The sequence below is a fragment of the Seriola lalandi genome, unplaced genomic scaffold (assembly GCF_002814215.2).
Source record: "Seriola lalandi dorsalis isolate HSWRI2012SDOR001 ecotype SW California unplaced genomic scaffold, Sedor1 jcf7180002054353, whole genome shotgun sequence".
In the NCBI taxonomy this organism is placed as follows: domain Eukaryota; kingdom Metazoa; phylum Chordata; class Actinopteri; order Carangiformes; family Carangidae; genus Seriola; species Seriola lalandi.
Window position 1 is genome coordinate 127,446 of NW_019524906.1, and position 16,533 is coordinate 143,978.

At 40.5% G+C, this 16,533-nt stretch overlaps 1 protein-coding gene across 2 annotated transcripts; it reads left to right on the forward strand.

Moving 5' to 3' along the window:
- The first annotated feature begins 149 nt into the window (after window positions 1-149).
- Window positions 150-16,507, forward strand: fyco1a (FYVE and coiled-coil domain autophagy adaptor 1a). Of its 2 annotated transcripts, none has more exons than XM_023408026.2 (18): window positions 150-235; window positions 1,867-1,981; window positions 2,670-2,776; window positions 3,064-3,189; window positions 3,772-3,878; window positions 4,368-4,511; window positions 4,707-4,800; window positions 4,919-7,423; window positions 7,762-7,854; window positions 8,784-8,902; window positions 8,990-9,157; window positions 10,019-10,171; window positions 10,342-10,571; window positions 11,211-11,364; window positions 13,024-13,116; window positions 13,235-13,445; window positions 14,199-14,308; window positions 14,598-16,507. In XM_023408026.2, exons 2-18 carry the CDS (start codon window positions 1,921-1,923, stop codon window positions 14,671-14,673), a joined length of 4,551 nt encoding a protein of 1,516 aa, XP_023263794.1. In that variant the 5' UTR covers window positions 150-235; window positions 1,867-1,920; the 3' UTR covers window positions 14,674-16,507. The 2 variants fall into 2 exon arrangements, with proteins under 2 accessions (XP_023263794.1, XP_023263795.1); XM_023408027.2 differs by having other exon boundaries at window positions 156-235; window positions 1,870-1,981.
- Window positions 16,508-16,533: the final 26 nt, after the last annotated feature.

Below are 16,533 nucleotides of genomic sequence, written 5' to 3' on the forward strand. Positions count from 1 at the left end.
AAGTGGGACACGCATTTAAGTATGTCATTGATCACATGACACCTCTGTTTACTCTGCTACGGCAACCAAACTATGCAGTTACTAGATCCCGCCTACCAACCTCGTAGCCATTGGCCCGATGGCTACATGTCGCTTCGTCAGTGGATGGGACGGCATCAATCACGACAGTCACAACAAGTTTGTATGCAGGCACAAACGTCCTGGGTTGTTATGGGCTTGAGTCATACCTCTAAAAGTATGTCAAAGTTATTACTCTTTTCTTCGTTTTCTACATTCAACTACCTCGTAACATATACCATTATCTAAGCTATCGTGTCTCGTTGATGTCACGGTTGTTTTCAAAATGTCTGTCAAGTGATCAGTGTCAAGCTAAATATTACTGAGACAACTTAAAATGACACAAGTGTCGTCTTTACAAACTTAAACTGACAGATTCGTTAGTTTATTTGTATTACAAAGATGTTAGAAAATTAATATTAGCACTGTAAGAGCCGATTGTCGGCTTATTATAGCCGTTATCGAGGTTTCAGAACTCATGTTAAAGTAGTTTGCTAGCTGTTAGCTTAACAAATCCAACGTCAAACAAAGTTAAACTTAAACTATAGCGTGAATGATTGTGTGTTAAAATTTAGGGTGTTAGTCTTACATGGCCACAATAAAACCACAATTACATCGTTATATTTAGATGCCTTACATGTCTATTTATGAAATGCTTTGTTTACTTCCTCATAAACAAGAGGTGAAAGGAGGTAACACCTACATAACATCCTGTAATATCTGCTATAAACACTCTCTGTAAATGTCATAATTTTAGCTGTCATTGTGTCAGAGAGGTGTTAACTTGACTCCATGGTAATCTTAGCGGCAATGATTTGTGGTATTTTATGAAGACTAGACATTACAAGCTTCTCACAAGTGGAACTTGTTGCTCACATATTGTACAACATTTCATTATTTGTACAAGTGTTCATTTTATTGGGTCCACCAACTGTTTTTATTCTGCAGATTTTGTAGAGGAGATTCTGTACATGTCTGCTACAAACCAGTGACGTAATACATAGAATATTATAATGAATTTTATATGAAAGTATAGGCAATTCTCAGACACTAAATGGTTATATAAAAGTGTGAGAATTATACATTTTGCAATATGTATGCCCCTGTCTTATGGGTAATGAAAGTAGATTTTAGTGAAGTAAAACTGTCCAGCTAGCTTCCCAAGGTCCATTGACATTTTCCAGCACATCATGCAGTTTGCAGATAACATGGCAGGTTGACTTACATGCATCTGTGACCAACCTACAGGCATTATGGACCAACCAGAAGCGGCATCCTAACCCAAAATTCAAGAAGCAGGACGTTTTGACTATTGTTGCTCATACAGTGATCAAATTGTTAGGCAAAAAAGGCCCATCTAACCCTTTGATAAATCATCAAATCAAGTCTGAAACCTTCGTCTGTTGCAGTTATGTCAGAGTGTAATTCAATTTTTAGCTGTTAAGGAGTGTTTCATTGAATGTTAAAGAAACAAAGATGCATCATTTGACAGATAGGAATAAAGAATTACAGTTTAATAGTAGGTGGTAGTTAGAAAATCAGAATGTGTAGAGTGACATTATTACATATGCAGGTCATAAAGGTCAAAACGCATATGTGATAGACCATTATATCTCTGGCAGACAGGCTTTCACGTCTAAGAGATGCACTTTCTGCACAGAATTGGTCAATGCATTCATCATGAGATGAGTAAAAAAACTCTCTATGTTTAGCAGAATTGTGTGTATAAGTTTGCCCATGCATGAGAGAGTATGTTGGACTATTCATGTCAGTCTTTTGTTCCTGACTGATTCTGATTCTCTGATTCAGCAGACTGTATGTGACCCTGCGACCCCTGGTTGCCAGGGAGAGAGCGGTGGGGCCATGGCTACTGGGGCTACTGTTGGGGAGAGCCAACTCCAGAGGATTATCCGAGATCTGCATGGTACGCCAGCTTTGTGTGTGTGTGTGTGTGTGTGTGTGTGTGTGTGTGTGTGTGTGTGTGTGTGTGTGAATAGACTGGCAGCAGGCAGTTGGCTGACATGGTGTGACTGAAGAGCAGAGAAAGGAGTCAGAGAGGTTTGCTGTGATGTCATGACCTCGGTCTCTTTGTCGAGTCTGAGAGTACAATCTTTAAGCCTGGATCTATCTGACCTCTGCGGGTCATCAAATCATTTGGGAAAACGTACATCTGACCTCATGTTTGTGTAGTAAGGGCGTGGTGGAAGCCTCTGTCAGCATGCAGCGAGACAGAGAGTGTGTCCTAAGGGTGCACCCCTCACGGGTGTCCTTCCAGTTTTTACGATGGATACGAGGCAAGTTTTTTATGTGTGATTGTGCCTGAAGAGGGTGACACAGGAGGTTTGGGTGCACTGGAAATGCAGTCCTTTTGCCAAGGGATCTTTCTAAAGAAGTATAATTTTCCTGTTTTTTCCTGTTTGCTTTCCTGCTTCCTGTGTCACTGATTACAGCACTAGTGTACTGACTGCATGAACCCTAGATGTTAAAATACATTTTTTTATGTATTTATCTTAGTCAAGTATCTTTTAAATGTTTTTCCTAAGTTAATGTTGGTGTTGCTTGTTATTTGATAGATATTTATTCGTCTTTGAACTCATATCTGTAAATTTCAGAGGCTGTTGCTGAGCTTGCAAAGGAGTACAGGGAAAGTGGAGAGCCAATCACAGATGACAGTACCAGCCTGCACAAATTCTCCTACAAACTGGAGTACCTGCTACAGGTATGAATCCCAATTATTCACTGAGGATGTGAAAAAGTAATTTGATTTCAAATGAGATACCACTAGTTTGAAATATAAAGCAGATAAATGCTTACAAAACACAGAGCCTTGCATCATCAGTTGTTTTGTCATTGGATTACTACACTTTTTTTGACTGTAAATTCATGATGCTGCATTAAACACTGTTTGGAGAAGAACCCTTTAAAATGCTTCTTTTTCTTCACATTTTATGTCTTAAAAGTGACTCAAAAATAATCTACATTTAACCACATGTATCTTTCTTTCAGTTTGACCAGAAGGAGAAGACCACATTTCTTGGTACAAAGAAGGACTACTGGGATTACTTCACTGACTGTCTGGCTAAAATAAAAGGGGCCAATGATGGGATCCGCTTTGTCAAATCCATCACTGAAGTATTAAGATTTTTTTTGTTGTTTAGAGTGACACCACTAATGTAGCATTAATAATATCTGATTACCTCTCAAACCATTAGAAAGTAGAAATAATCTATTTTGCCCTCCTTCAAAATGACCCAAAACACTTTTCTCATCTTTTTCTTTCTCATCTCTTATTGTACAGACACAACACAAAATACACACAGAGTCGTTCTGTTCATAGCTTAGTGCTTATCTTATATGGGTGCCAAAACACATCCAAGAACTCAATCTAAATACTGGCACTGATGTGCTGCATCCCTGTATTTGTGATATAAAAGCAACATACTGTGTGCTGTAATTGTAATATGTTAGGATTATTTTGTGTCGTTTTTTTCTCCTTTTTAATTTTATGTGTTTGTCAGGAAAAATTACAAAATTGTAGGTGTTGCATTAGAACAGGCTTTAATTGGATATGTTCTGCATCACTTTACAAACAGTTATGTTGTAGTTGAAGTTGAATATATCATTTGTTTGTTTGGACAAGTTGAGCAGCAAATAATGAAACAATTAATTATTTAAATACATTATGTTTAACAAGGTCTTCTTCTGTTTTGATAGCTGAAGACATCTCTGGGGAAGGGACGAGCATTTATTCGCTACTCCCTCGTACATCAGCGACTGGCTGACACGCTCCAGCAGTGCCTGATGAACCAGAGAGTCACCAGGTAAAACTGTCAGACACTAATGAAGTAGAACCCTGTTTTTGGATTTCAAGGTCTGTGAAACTTGGACAGAGACAATGAAACACCTCATTTCCCCTTTCGGTGAAACAGGCATGTTGCGTCAGTAGAAATGGTGGTCAGTGGTAAAATATAAAGAGCAGGTTAATAATTAAGAAGTATTACGTGACTGTTTTCAGTGGCTTACTAGAAATCAGAACAGGTGTGTGTAGTATTGTACATACGCCTGGTACAACATAGAGAAACTATAAAGAAGAATCTTAACCTTAAAGAGGATCATCATCACTGTTATTTGGTGCTAAAGATGTATTATAACATATTATTGAAGAATGTCCTAATTTCCTGGTTGAGGTCAATTTCTTCCTATGATTTTTAAGGGTCAACGTATGAGACAAAACCTCCTTCATCAGCCACTATAATTGTTCCGCTATGGTTTTATTTGACCTCTTCCCTTCTTCTTCTCGTTTCCCACAGTGACTGGTACTATGTACGAAGCCCCTTCCTGAAACCCCACCTTAGTGTTGACATCATCAGTCACCTGTATGAACTCAATGATGTCCAGTTTGATGTGGCTTCCAGAGGATATGATCTTGATGCCTCCTGGCCCACTTTTGCAAGGTAATGAGCACAAGAAATCTTGAAAACATGTAGAGAGAATAAAACAAATGAAAATTATCTTTCAGATATCTAAATAAGCATTAAGATTTGGTCACAGACACTAATACAGCCTTCCCTTTGCACCGGCTTTGGTGTTTAGTCAGGATGTGTGATTTACCAATGTTTAAAGTATTACATTTCTTTTCTAATCAACAGGAGAATGCTTGGAAGTGCAAACTCGCCCGGCCATATGTGGAAACCACCCAGTCGCAGTTCCAGCATTAACAGTCTGGCCAGTACCTACTCCCAGGTAACAGATCCGTGTCTCTAATAATGTCCTGTCATTTCACCATAATTTGTAATTAATAATAATTATTACAGGATATTCTTCCCCCTCTTCTCCTCTGGTTCCTCTTACAACCATCTAGCAAGCACCTGAGTTCCCTTCTAGCCCTGATTATGGTCACAGTCTGCTGAACGACCTGAATGAGTCCCTGCCTGCCTGCTCCGAAGATGTCAGCACAGTTGACGACCTCCGCCTAGAGCTGGACCAGTCAGAGCTTAAACAGCGGGAACTCCTCGATAAGGTGCAGCAGCTGGGCGAGGAGGCTGCAGAGCTCAGGGGCGTAGTGGTGGAGCTCCAGAGGCAGCTGGATGTGTCGTTTGCTGCCCAAGAGGAGCAGCGGGGCTTGCAAGGAGAACTCGAGGCTTCGCAGGAAAGAGAGGGGGCCATGTCGAGGGAGGTAGAAGCACTCAGGACTAGGGAGAAAGCCATGGATGCTGAACACCGTCTGCTCCAGAATAAGTTGGGAGCTGCTGAGGGGAAGAACATAGAGCTCATGGCCAAGTTGGACGGGGTTCTGAATGAGAAGGGCCAGCAGGCGGCCAGCTACTTTGATTCTGCACAAAAGATACACGAGTTGCTGGACAGATTGAAAGAGGCAGAGAAAGGGAAGATGGAAGCTGTAGCAGAGGCAGAGGAGAAGAAGAGGCAGGCAGAAAGGCTAGAGGAAGAGCTGAGAGTCAAGGAGATAACTGCAAAGGATGGTGAAACAAAACTCGGAGTATTAGTTACATCTGTGTCTGAGGAGAAAGCCAAGTTGGAGTTGAAAGTGGAAGAACAGTGTAGTGCCCTTGACAAGCTGCAGGGGGCCTTGACATTGAGAGAGAAGGAGGCGAACAACCTACAAAGGCAGCTGCAGGACCTCCAAAGATGTCTTGAAGAGAATGAGAAAGAGGTGGAGGTGGTGAAGAGGATGGCGCAAGAAGATAAAGATGAAATGCAGAAGAATGTTAGTAGCTTAAAAGAGACTTTAGAAGCAGAAGTCACCACTCTCAAAGAGCAGGTGGAAAAGAAACAAGCAGAGCTAACCTCCAACCACAAGACACTACAAAAGCTAGAAGCCAAGAACCAAAGCCTCAACACAGAAAGGGAAAAACTGACAACTAGGCTTGCTGAGCTGGAGGGTAACGTCAAAGAACACACAACAAAGATAGAAGACTACAAGACACAGTGTGCCAATTTAATGGACCTGAATGGGAAGCTGCTGGCGACGGTGAAGAGAAATGAGGAGTTGAAGAAGGAGATGGCAGACAACAGAGCATTGCTTGACGCTGAATTAGCATCTCTAAGGGCTTCTGAGAAACAGCTTCGAGGCCAGCTGGATGATACCAAGGTGACAGTGGATGAAAAAGAGAAGCGGTTGCGTGAGGAGAACCGCAAGTTGGATGAGAGTCTGCAGCGAGCCACCATGGCCGCAAAGCTCTCAGACACCACGTCAAAGCGGCTGGAGCAGGAGAACCAGAGTCTGAGAGAGGAGCAAGACACTGTGAAAGCAGCTCTTAGTCGCATGCAATCGGACCTGAAGAGTGTTCACGGGCAGATCGGAGAGTTGGAGAAGAATTTAGGAGCTTCACGTAAGAATGAAGCCAGTCTTCAAGAACAGCTCCAAAGCAAAGAGGCCCAGCTAGGGAGTAAAGAGAAGAACCTTGTTGAGCTGCAGTCCAGGTTAAAAGCTCTGGAGGCCAGAGAGAAGGAGCTTGAGACCGCCAAAGCTGATGCAGAAGCAACCTGTGCTAAACAGACGGAAGTGATTGAAAGGGTGACCTCTGAGAAGCAGGCGATAGAGAAATCTCAGCTGGAGAGGAGTGCTGTGCAAGTAAAGGAGAACCAAGAAGTGACAGGCAAGCTGACTGTGGTTGAGAGCCAGTTGGAGGTGAACATGAAAGAAGTGTCCAGGCTCCAGACGGAGATCCTGGACCTCAGGGTCCAGGCACAGAGGTCTGGGGAGGAAAAGCTGAAATCCCAAGCACAGCTGGAGGTGACGCAAGCCCAAAGAGATGAGCTCAGGACTCTGACTGAGCAGCTTAAAGCTCAGACAGAGGCACTGAATCAGAAGCATGTAACGGAGCTTATGGAGTGCAAAAAGAAAGAAGAGGCACTGATTGAACAGCGTGACAGTGAAGTAGCTGCCCATGCCGAGCTGGCTATTTCTGCAGCTGCCATCCGTGAAGAGCTGTCCACACTCAAGTCAGAAAATGACAGGCTGGTCCTAGAGAACAGTGAGACACGTGAGGGTCTGCACAGGGCCAACACAGAGATGGCAGAGCTGGGGATGAACATCTGTAGGCTAAGTGCAGAAAAAGAAGAGGCCAGAGAGCACTGGGACGGCGACGCTGCCAGAATTGAAGAGCTGCAGAAAATGGTGGAGCGACTAGAAGAGTGCATGACAGAACTTCGACTGGAGAATAACAGACTAAGAGAGGAGCTAACACAGAAGGAGACACTTCCAGGGACTGTCACAGAGCTCCAGGAGCAACTGCAAAAGGCCAAAAATCAAGTGCAGAGCGCCAAGGACTCCAGCCGTGAGGAGATGGAGGCCGTCAAATTCCAGATGAGCTCAGAGAGCATGAATCATCAGACCCAAATGAAGGTGAGTTAGTCAGAACCTGTCAATTATGCCTTTTTATTACACTCATTTCAAATCGTTTTTTTGCGTTTTCTGACTTTTGGCAATGTAGTTTTTAGTTTATTGTGTCCAAATATTCAGTTATCCTTTTACCAACGCTAGCAGCATTGCTCTACGAATGGCAATTTCGATCTGTGTCTTGGTCCACTACTTCCGTCCAAACTGAAATATATATATATATATATATATATATATAATACAACATCTCAACAACCACTGGATGGAATGCCATGAAGTATGACACAAACAGTTGATATCTTCTTCCCATTTTCTTATGTTATTATGTTACTGTCACATTTCAGAGTGTCAATGAACAACTGGACAAGGTGAAAGCCCAGCTGCAGGAGGAGCTGAAGAATGTATCCAGCTTGCAGGCCAAAGTGTTTAAACTAGAGGTATGTCTCTTTCCAGCATCAAATAAATCATGGTTACATAATAAGGACACACATAGTGGTGTAAGAATGGGGTCTTTAATCTCTGGAGAGTACCTACTTTTACAGAGACATACTGGTATATAAAAATACACTGCCATCAGAGAAAAGAATCTTTGCTGTACCTGTGATGTACTCACTTCTTCTATAGAAAACCATATATGATTAAGGGAAGACTGTAGATAGATAGCTGTCAGTAGTGCAAGATAAGCATAATATGTAAAAATAACCTGGAACACCTCTATCATTAGTGTGTTTGCAGAAGGGGTGCGGAACAGGAAACTACTTACCCCATGGGACATAATAACCTGCTGATTACCTGATGATGATTATAAGAGACTCCTTGATTGCTCGAACAATTATCTTTGAATGCAGAGTAGATTAGATGCAAAATACAGGTATAGATTCAATATAGGTCCATAATCACCGCAGTGTACTGGCCCTAATCAAATGAATAGCTCCATGAAATTGCTTTGAGATTGAGATATTTCCTCTATGGTAAGATGTCGTTATAGATCAATACAATATGATTTGATTTTGAAGGATGTTTTTAGATTTTAATGAGATTGATTGGCTCTGTCTGTTATTGGATGTTACTGAATGACGTGTTTCTGTATGCTGTCTGGGGCAAGATGCATATGAAAAATTATATTATATTACATAGGCTATATAACAGGAAGAGAAAATAGCAAGATTTTATTATAGAAATACACACAATACAATTTACATCTCTCTGAAATTTAAATTTTGTTGGACCAGTTAAGACACTAACTTAATTATATTTTTTCAGCAGTGTTCAACAGAAATTTAAGAACAGAAACAAATGAAAATCAAGTGTCAAAAAAATTTGTACTGATGGATATTTTTATGTGTCCCGATAATCTTTATTGAAGGCTGTGAATGAGCAGTACCTGCAGCTAACTGGTGAGAAAGATGCTCACATCACAAAGACAGAATCAACCATTCGTGAGACTGAGAGCGAGATTCAGCAACTGAAAGACGCAGCAAGCAGGTGCGTTCATGACCACTGATACCTGTCAATTTCATCTTACGATAAAAAAAAAAAGAAAAAGAGATACTCATGTTCTACTCTCTTCAGTGCCGAAGAAGCGCACTTGGCTGTGCAAAAGGTGTGCGAGGAATTGAAGCAGAAACTCAACACAACGGATGCCGACAAGCAAAGCCAGTACCTGAGGATGACTGCAGAGATCGATGACCTCAACAGAACCAAGACCAACCTCGAAGAGCGGCTCATTGAGCTTATCCGGTATGGCCTGTCTCTATTTAAGAAGCAACAGGGTAAAAGTTCATGTTCTCTTTGCATGTCTGTGTTCGGTTGCTGCCTGCTCTTTTGGATTGGTTCTTCCAGTAAGAGAGGTCTCTGATGTTGTTATACTTGACAGTGATGTTGGAAAATGAGGTCTGAGGAGCAGCAAGGGGGGAAAAAAGCTTCCGTGAATGCTGAGTAGTACACTCCAAACAGGTCTGAATGAAAGAGTTTGACAAAGAAGACAGGAGGAAAAGTAATGCTTGGAGTTCAACATCCATGCTACAGAGACACTACTGAAGAGAATGACACTTTCTTATGTAACATTCTTCACTGGATTCACCAAGCACGGTTTCCTCCCTGGTTCACAAAGCTTTCATACTCTGTAAGGGATGAAACACACATAAGCTCCCTTGGGAGGTGCCTACATCATTCCAGTCTTTTTTACTCTTGTATTATGTATGCCTTCATTGTTTTTCTCGGTCCCATTATTTGGTGAAATAAATCTACTTTCAAACAAGAGGGTGTAGAGTATATACAATATCATAATATCACAATATCAAAATCACAGTCCAGGATAAGTAGACAGATCCTGAAGGTGGAAACATATAAACAAGAGATGAGATCATGTGATTGGTACAGTTTATTTATAGTATAGCCAGCCTCCATCTGCCTTCAGAGCAGCTGCTGTGGAATACTGAACATCAACTGCTTTGACTTCAACAGACCACAGTTATTAACAGCAATTAAGTTGAATTAATTTAAGTGAAAAAAAAGTTCAAAACTCAGGTCAGGAATTGTTAAGATGGAACAGAATGACACTAAACTCCCATGCATTTGTCTTTTTGTGCATTAAATTAGGGACAAAGATGCTCTGTGGCAGAAGTCGGATGCTCTGGAGTTTGAGCAGAAACTGCGAGCAGAGGAGCGCTGGTGGTTGGTGGATAAAGAGGCCACTCATTGCCTTGGCTGCCAGGGCCAGTTCACCTGGTGGCTGCGCAGACATCACTGCAGGTGGGCTTTCAGTTGACATTGGAGCCTAACTGCACACACTGTCATCACTAACCTGTTTTGATTTTCAGACTACGTACAGCATCACTTACGCACTTTCTCAACATGCAAGACACCGAGAATATGTTTTTAGTAACAAACGTGTGTCTTAATATGGACATTATTTTTTCTAGGCTTTGTGGTCGCATCTTCTGCTACTACTGCAGCAACAACTATGTGATGACCAAGCACAGTGGGAAGAAGGAGCGCTGCTGCAGGGACTGTTACACCCAAAGTAGTGCGGTGGTGGAGAGGTTCACAGAGGCAGAACTGAGTCCTTCAGATATCCAGCCTCCTCCACCTGTAGCAGGACCTCAACCACCTCCTGCACCAGCCCCATACAAACCCACCCCCAGGGTAACAGGTGAGAGACACACTGGGAAGAACAACACATAACTTACAACTACGTACTAACTTGACAACTTGGCCCGAAGGTTTATCACTGTTGTTCACTGGGCCTCAATCTTTTTTTATTGTATGTCAACTGGGAAGCAGAAGCGAAAAGACTGACTTTGTCATATTGAGGAACAAGGACAGAAAGTAAAGAATGTTTTATTTAGTAGAGAAAAGGGGAAGAGGTCGACATTTCGAATCAGAGAAGAAGCTGTTTTGCTTTTATTGTAAAGGAAGTAAAGCTGCATAATCACCTGCCACGACACCTTTTGAGTCTGTTTTTGTGTGTGTATTTGTTCCAGCGTGTGTGCGTGCATGCATGTGTGTGTAGGTGTGTATGTCATTTGTCACCGCAATACCGTCACAACCATGCCGGATACAGTCATGAAACTTTACAGGCGTTAGCACTGAGTACTCATGTAATAATGTAATAACTACTGAGTTGGTCCGAACATCAACATGTTGAAGGGCATCACGTACATTAAGTGCATTATTTTTTATACTATATACTGTGTAATACCCACAATGTAACATGAGAAAAGATGGTGTTGGTTGTTTCCTGAACCGTATTTCAGTTATCTAATCCGTTAAACCCACCGATTCCTCCCAGTTTCTGACCCCAGCAACCGATCTGACGATGGAGCTTTCGACATCATCACAGAAGAGGAAGTGAACGGTGTTTACGACAGTGACACCACCTCCCAGACAACAGGTGGCTCACTGGAGAATGAACAAGACCGACGGCCTCCAGGAGCAATGGATATGTGAGTGTAACATGTATCTGAGGTTAGAGCAAAAGGGATGACTCAGTATTTTCTGAGTTGTGATGCGGATGTCATGTTTTCCAAAAATCAAGTTTGAACAAATTTGGACTGACTGTTCTGGTATGTGACTCCAAAGTCTTCAGACTCCTTGGGTGAATCCAGAGAGGTCATAATTACTAAGGGTTACACTCTCATGTTGAAATCAGGCCTTTGTGGTCCAGTGTTTGCTCTAAGAAAAGTGACAACTACATAGAGCACGGTCATCAACTGTACCGGTGTAATATTGGCTAATCAGAGGACGTCACAAGTTCAAATCATACGTTCTGTACTGTTTATATTGCTGGATGATTGAAAAAAACACAATGGTTTTATGAGCATTGTATGAATGTTATAAATCTAGTGCTGTTCTTAAAGCAGCCAAACATTCTTGGTTGTCATGTTGTTTTCACCTCAATTCCTTCAATCAATCAATCAGACTTTATTTGTTTAGCACTTTTCATACGAACAACAAACAAAGTTCCTTACAGAATCAAAGCAATAAAAACAAATACCCCACCCACAGAGCAATAAATTACTATTTTATGAAAAAAAACAAAAAAAACAATAGAAATAAAACAATGAAAAGAGGAAGTGAGGAAACGCTATCATGAATCTCATAAATTTGCAATGATGAAACACTGAAGACATGAAGACGAGGATGAATTATTAAAGATAAAATCATAAAATGCTAAAAGAGAGAAGATGTGTTTAAGTGAGTAAAACCAGAAATAATAAGTAGGGTATAAGAAAAATAATCCAGAAAATGAAAATAAAAGGACATACCAGTAAAATGGCCTGTATAGATAAATAGACAGATAAATAAATAAAATAAAAATTCAATTAAAAGTCAGACTAAAGAGGACTTGAGTTTGCTTTTACCACCATCAGTTGATCAGGGGAAATGAAAAGGGTGAGTGATGTAAACAGAACCATTGGAGACACTTATCATGGACCATTCTCTATCTGTCTCATACCTGTTGTGAATGTTTCACTGCTGCTTCATAAAAACAATAATAACAATAAACGTTTGATTGCAGAAATTTAGGTGCATGTGCAGTTTGAATTGTTTGTTTTTCTTTGTTTCAACCCTCCCTGATATTTCCCAGTGACAGCACACCTCAAGCTTTAGAGGCTCCTGCACTAATGACTTTGCCCCCTCCAGGTTTGGAAGCAAAGGGTTTTCACTGATGAACTAAAAACAGCATTGCAGATGTACTTCATGTGCGTAGTTCATGTGCAGAAAAAAGAGGAGGATTAGGCAACACTTGTGCTGAGAAGATAATCCCCAGTATGTTAAGCTTAACATACATGAAGTGAAGTGAATGGGGTAAAACTTGCTCAGACTTGCTGGAGTTGTCACTAAAATGCATGGGCAATGATCTGTGGGTGAAATTCATAATCCATTTCAAACACACAGTCATGACTCCGGAGTATTCTTCACATCAGCAGATCACCGAAACGTTTTGAATGATGTGCCCATGTTGTCTTCACCAGAATATTCTACTTTTGCAAGATGCACTGACTGATCTCTGATTGTGACAGACAGTCATTTGTGTTGGGTGTGATTACATCACTATGGGATTAAAGAGTTTCATACACTGAAATACATTGATTTTGCAGAGGCACAGGAGATTTGACCCCTGATGACCCTGAAGAGCGTGTCCCCACTGTTCAGGATTCAGAGATCAACCTTCTCAAATCAGGGGAAGTCACGTGAGTGTTTAATATATTTCTTAAATGTTTAATTTTTTTTTTTTTTTTAACTCATCTTGGTATTGGTTGAATTAATGCCACTTTAATACATCTTATAATGCATATGTTTTCATTCTAGGATGGCTGTTCCTCTCAGCATCGATGATATCTCTCAGTTTGGTGACAGTTCCAGGGAACTCTTCATCAAGTCCAGCTGCTACAGTGTGATAACTGTTGCTGTGGGTGACTGTGGGCCAACCATCAGCTGGATGTTTTCCTCTGAGCCCAAAAGCATCTCCTTTAGTGTGGTTTACCGGGAATCCATTGACATTCAGGTGGAACAGTCAAAGGTAAATGCTCTCAGTGTGTGTATTTTTATGTTTATACACTAAAAACCACTGCCAACCCTCTTTATCTTGATGGGGCCCCTTGGAGTATACAGTATGGCGGCATGTGAAGATGCCTTGACCTCATTAGCTCCTTGTAAATCTGCTGCAGGAAAAGAGCAGGGAGGTAAATGCCAGAGGTAATGTTACATCATTGGAAATTAAAGTACATCATAAGACCGGAGGAAAGGCTTTTCACTGGTTGGAAATTGCAGCCACTTCTAAACTCATAGAAGATGATTAAAAAGCCATAATAAGGAGTTATTACCAACACTGGCTTTCATGGGTGCCCCCTACTGAGAACTGTGGAAAAACACTGCAGGTTGTCAGTGTTGCTCAGCAGGGTGAGGTGCACATCCTGTAACTTAAAATGTCAGGGGTTTTAAACGTGTTGCGATCTTTCATCTCATATGCCTGTGCCCTCCTTCTTTTGCCAAAATCTCCTTTGTGTGTGTGTGTTTTTTCTTTTTTTTTCTTTTTTTTAATTCAAAGTGTGTTGGAATTTACGTTACACTTATGATGATAATGATGATTTCATACTTGCTGTCCAACGTAAAGGGTTATGTAAGGCAACATACATTTCATTAAAATAAGACTAGAGTATTATAGATAGTATTTTCGATAGATCAGCCTTGGGGTGATTTGTAGGACAACATCCGGCAGAATCTTTCTTGTGCTGAGTTTCCCTTCAGACCAATGTCCCTGTTTTGTTCTCAGGTCCTGATTCCTCTGACTCGCTGCAATTCCCATAAAGAGACAATTCAGGGCCAGCTGAAAGTCCGTCACCCCGGCCTCTACACACTCATCTTTGACAACTCATTCTCACGGTATGAAACCCTGTCACACTATGGTGTCTTTCTCCTGATTACTCTTTCAGAATGGGAGAAGCTTGTGAAGGACTGAAATGTTCAAACTCTTATTGTATTGGTCATCACTGCCACTACTGGGTGTGTGTGTGTGTGTGTGTGTGTGTGTGTGTGTGTGTGTGTGTGTGTGTGTGTGTGTGTGTGTGTGCCTGTGTATATGCATGCATGCATTTGTCCTTTCTTTTGTGCCTCAGCTTTCGTTTTAGTTAATCGGATTGCACTCCTTTGATCAGAAACCTTCTTCCAACAGGTTTATCTCCAAGAAAGTCTTCTATCATCTGACCATGGAGAAACCCGTAATCTACGACGGAAGCGACTTTCCCTGAAGCCGGATAACACACACTCTCACAGAGGCATCATCATGATGTCACTCAGGCTTCAGGGAGACTGAAGGTGAAAGCAATTCATTGACTGTTTTTAATTGATTTGACTTTTACCCCAAACCTGTTTTTACCCAAGTATTTTCTGCTTTCAAAAATGTTTCTGTATTATTTAACTTTGTGGTGTTTATGTTTTGAGGTGTGCTCATGTTTTAACTGTAGCCTAAGTGAGGTGTGGTCAACAAAATGAAAGAGGTTTTAAAAAGAGAAATAGAAAGACAAATGTTTATGCAAGTTCATATATCATCATATATATTTTTTAAAATATATACCAAGTAATATACGTACCTTTATTTCAGCTAGGTTTAAATTAGTAAGTTGTTCATTTAGAGAAATTGTGTAATTTTGTTATTTCTTTCTGTAATTTTTGTTTGTTTTTTGGTTTGACCTCTCTTTTCCCAAGTATGCTGTTCCTTTAGGGAATGCAGATCACTCCAAGTAACACTAGCAATATGAAACCTGACATTAGACTGTTGTCAGACATCAAATGTTGCAAAAGTGGTCTATGAAGACCCAGAAACATTTTCATATTTTAACTTTTGGCCAGTTTAAAATGTTTCAAGTGTCGTGCAATCCTTTAAATCAAATGGCCAAAGGAAGAAGAAGAAGTGCAGAAAAGTGGTTTGCTCGTGGTTTGTTTATTAATTGAATCGTCTGAACATATTTGCACTGTGCCAGCGCAGGAAGGAAACAAAGCAGTAAACGATAACGGGACTCGAAAAATACAGTTTCTGCTTGAAATAAAAGCATACGCACTTTGTGCAAATCTCAGGAGTGGGACGTAAAATTGTCCTTCAGCGGTAGCATGTCCTAATTTCATGTTTTTGGAAAACAAAACAAAAAACCAGAAGAAAAACTGCCGTCTTACTTTCTGTGTAAGGATATCTGCACACCAGCTTTGTCCATCCAGTTTATAGGATCCAGTGAAGCACAGTGCCTGTACTTACTGTACACAGGTTGATTTGTCGTTACAATGACATTAACTTAAAATATATTACTCATTGTCCACTAACGAGCTACTGTACTTTAAAGTGCCTATTAACTCTAATTGACAGGAATTAGTTTTCTTTTGTAGCTGTATATTTCATCCAGAACATGATACTTGGTATGAATTGGCACTATTCTGTAGAAACTTAATTCCACTGACATTTAAAATACAATATAAATGCACAATATTATTTCAGTTGTGTCAGTTGAAATGATTTTTCTCTTTGGTTTTCATTTTAAATCCCTGGAATCTTTTTGTCACGTTTAGATAACGCTCTTGCTTTTCTTACTCTCAGTGATGAAATGGGTTGGAATATTGTGTGCTGTTTATTGTTTTGTTTTTTTTTTATCACAAAGCAATAAGAAAAACAACAAGCTTGATCACCTTTGGACACAACCTTATGCTCGTTAATGAAGCAAGGGCTTATCTCTATGCTGCTTTTGTGGAGATCTGTTGGTTTCACAGTCAGATCTCTTATATTTGTGATGGGTGTAAATTGATGCAATTTGTATGCAAAGCCTCATATTTTCTCTACAGAGCTGCACTTTGTGATAATTATTTTATACATTGTTACAAACAATATGAAATCTGTTAAGTTTACATGATCTTTGTCAAGTAATTCACACAGGGACAGATTTTTCTACTTGCTATTTTTGAACGATAATTCCAAGGGGAATTAAAATGTGCGTGAATTATCACTACGAGCACACAGTGTAACTAGTAATAGACAAGTCAAACACCCAGAAAACATGAATAAAATGTGAGAGTGATGATGCCTCTGACATCCACTAACTTGATTGTGTCTGATTTAGTGTTTG

Coding starts and splice junctions, on each gene's coding strand:
- fyco1a (XM_023408026.2), top strand. CDS start 1,921: ATGGCTACTGGGGCTACTGTTGGGGAGAGCCAACTCCAGAGGATTATC. Junction 4,801..4,918: donor TGGCCAGTACCTACTCCCAG/GTAACAGATCCG, acceptor ACAACCATCTAG/CAAGCACCTGAGTTCCCTTC. Junction 14,309..14,597: donor TTTGACAACTCATTCTCACG/GTATGAAACCCT, acceptor TTCTTCCAACAG/GTTTATCTCCAAGAAAGTCT.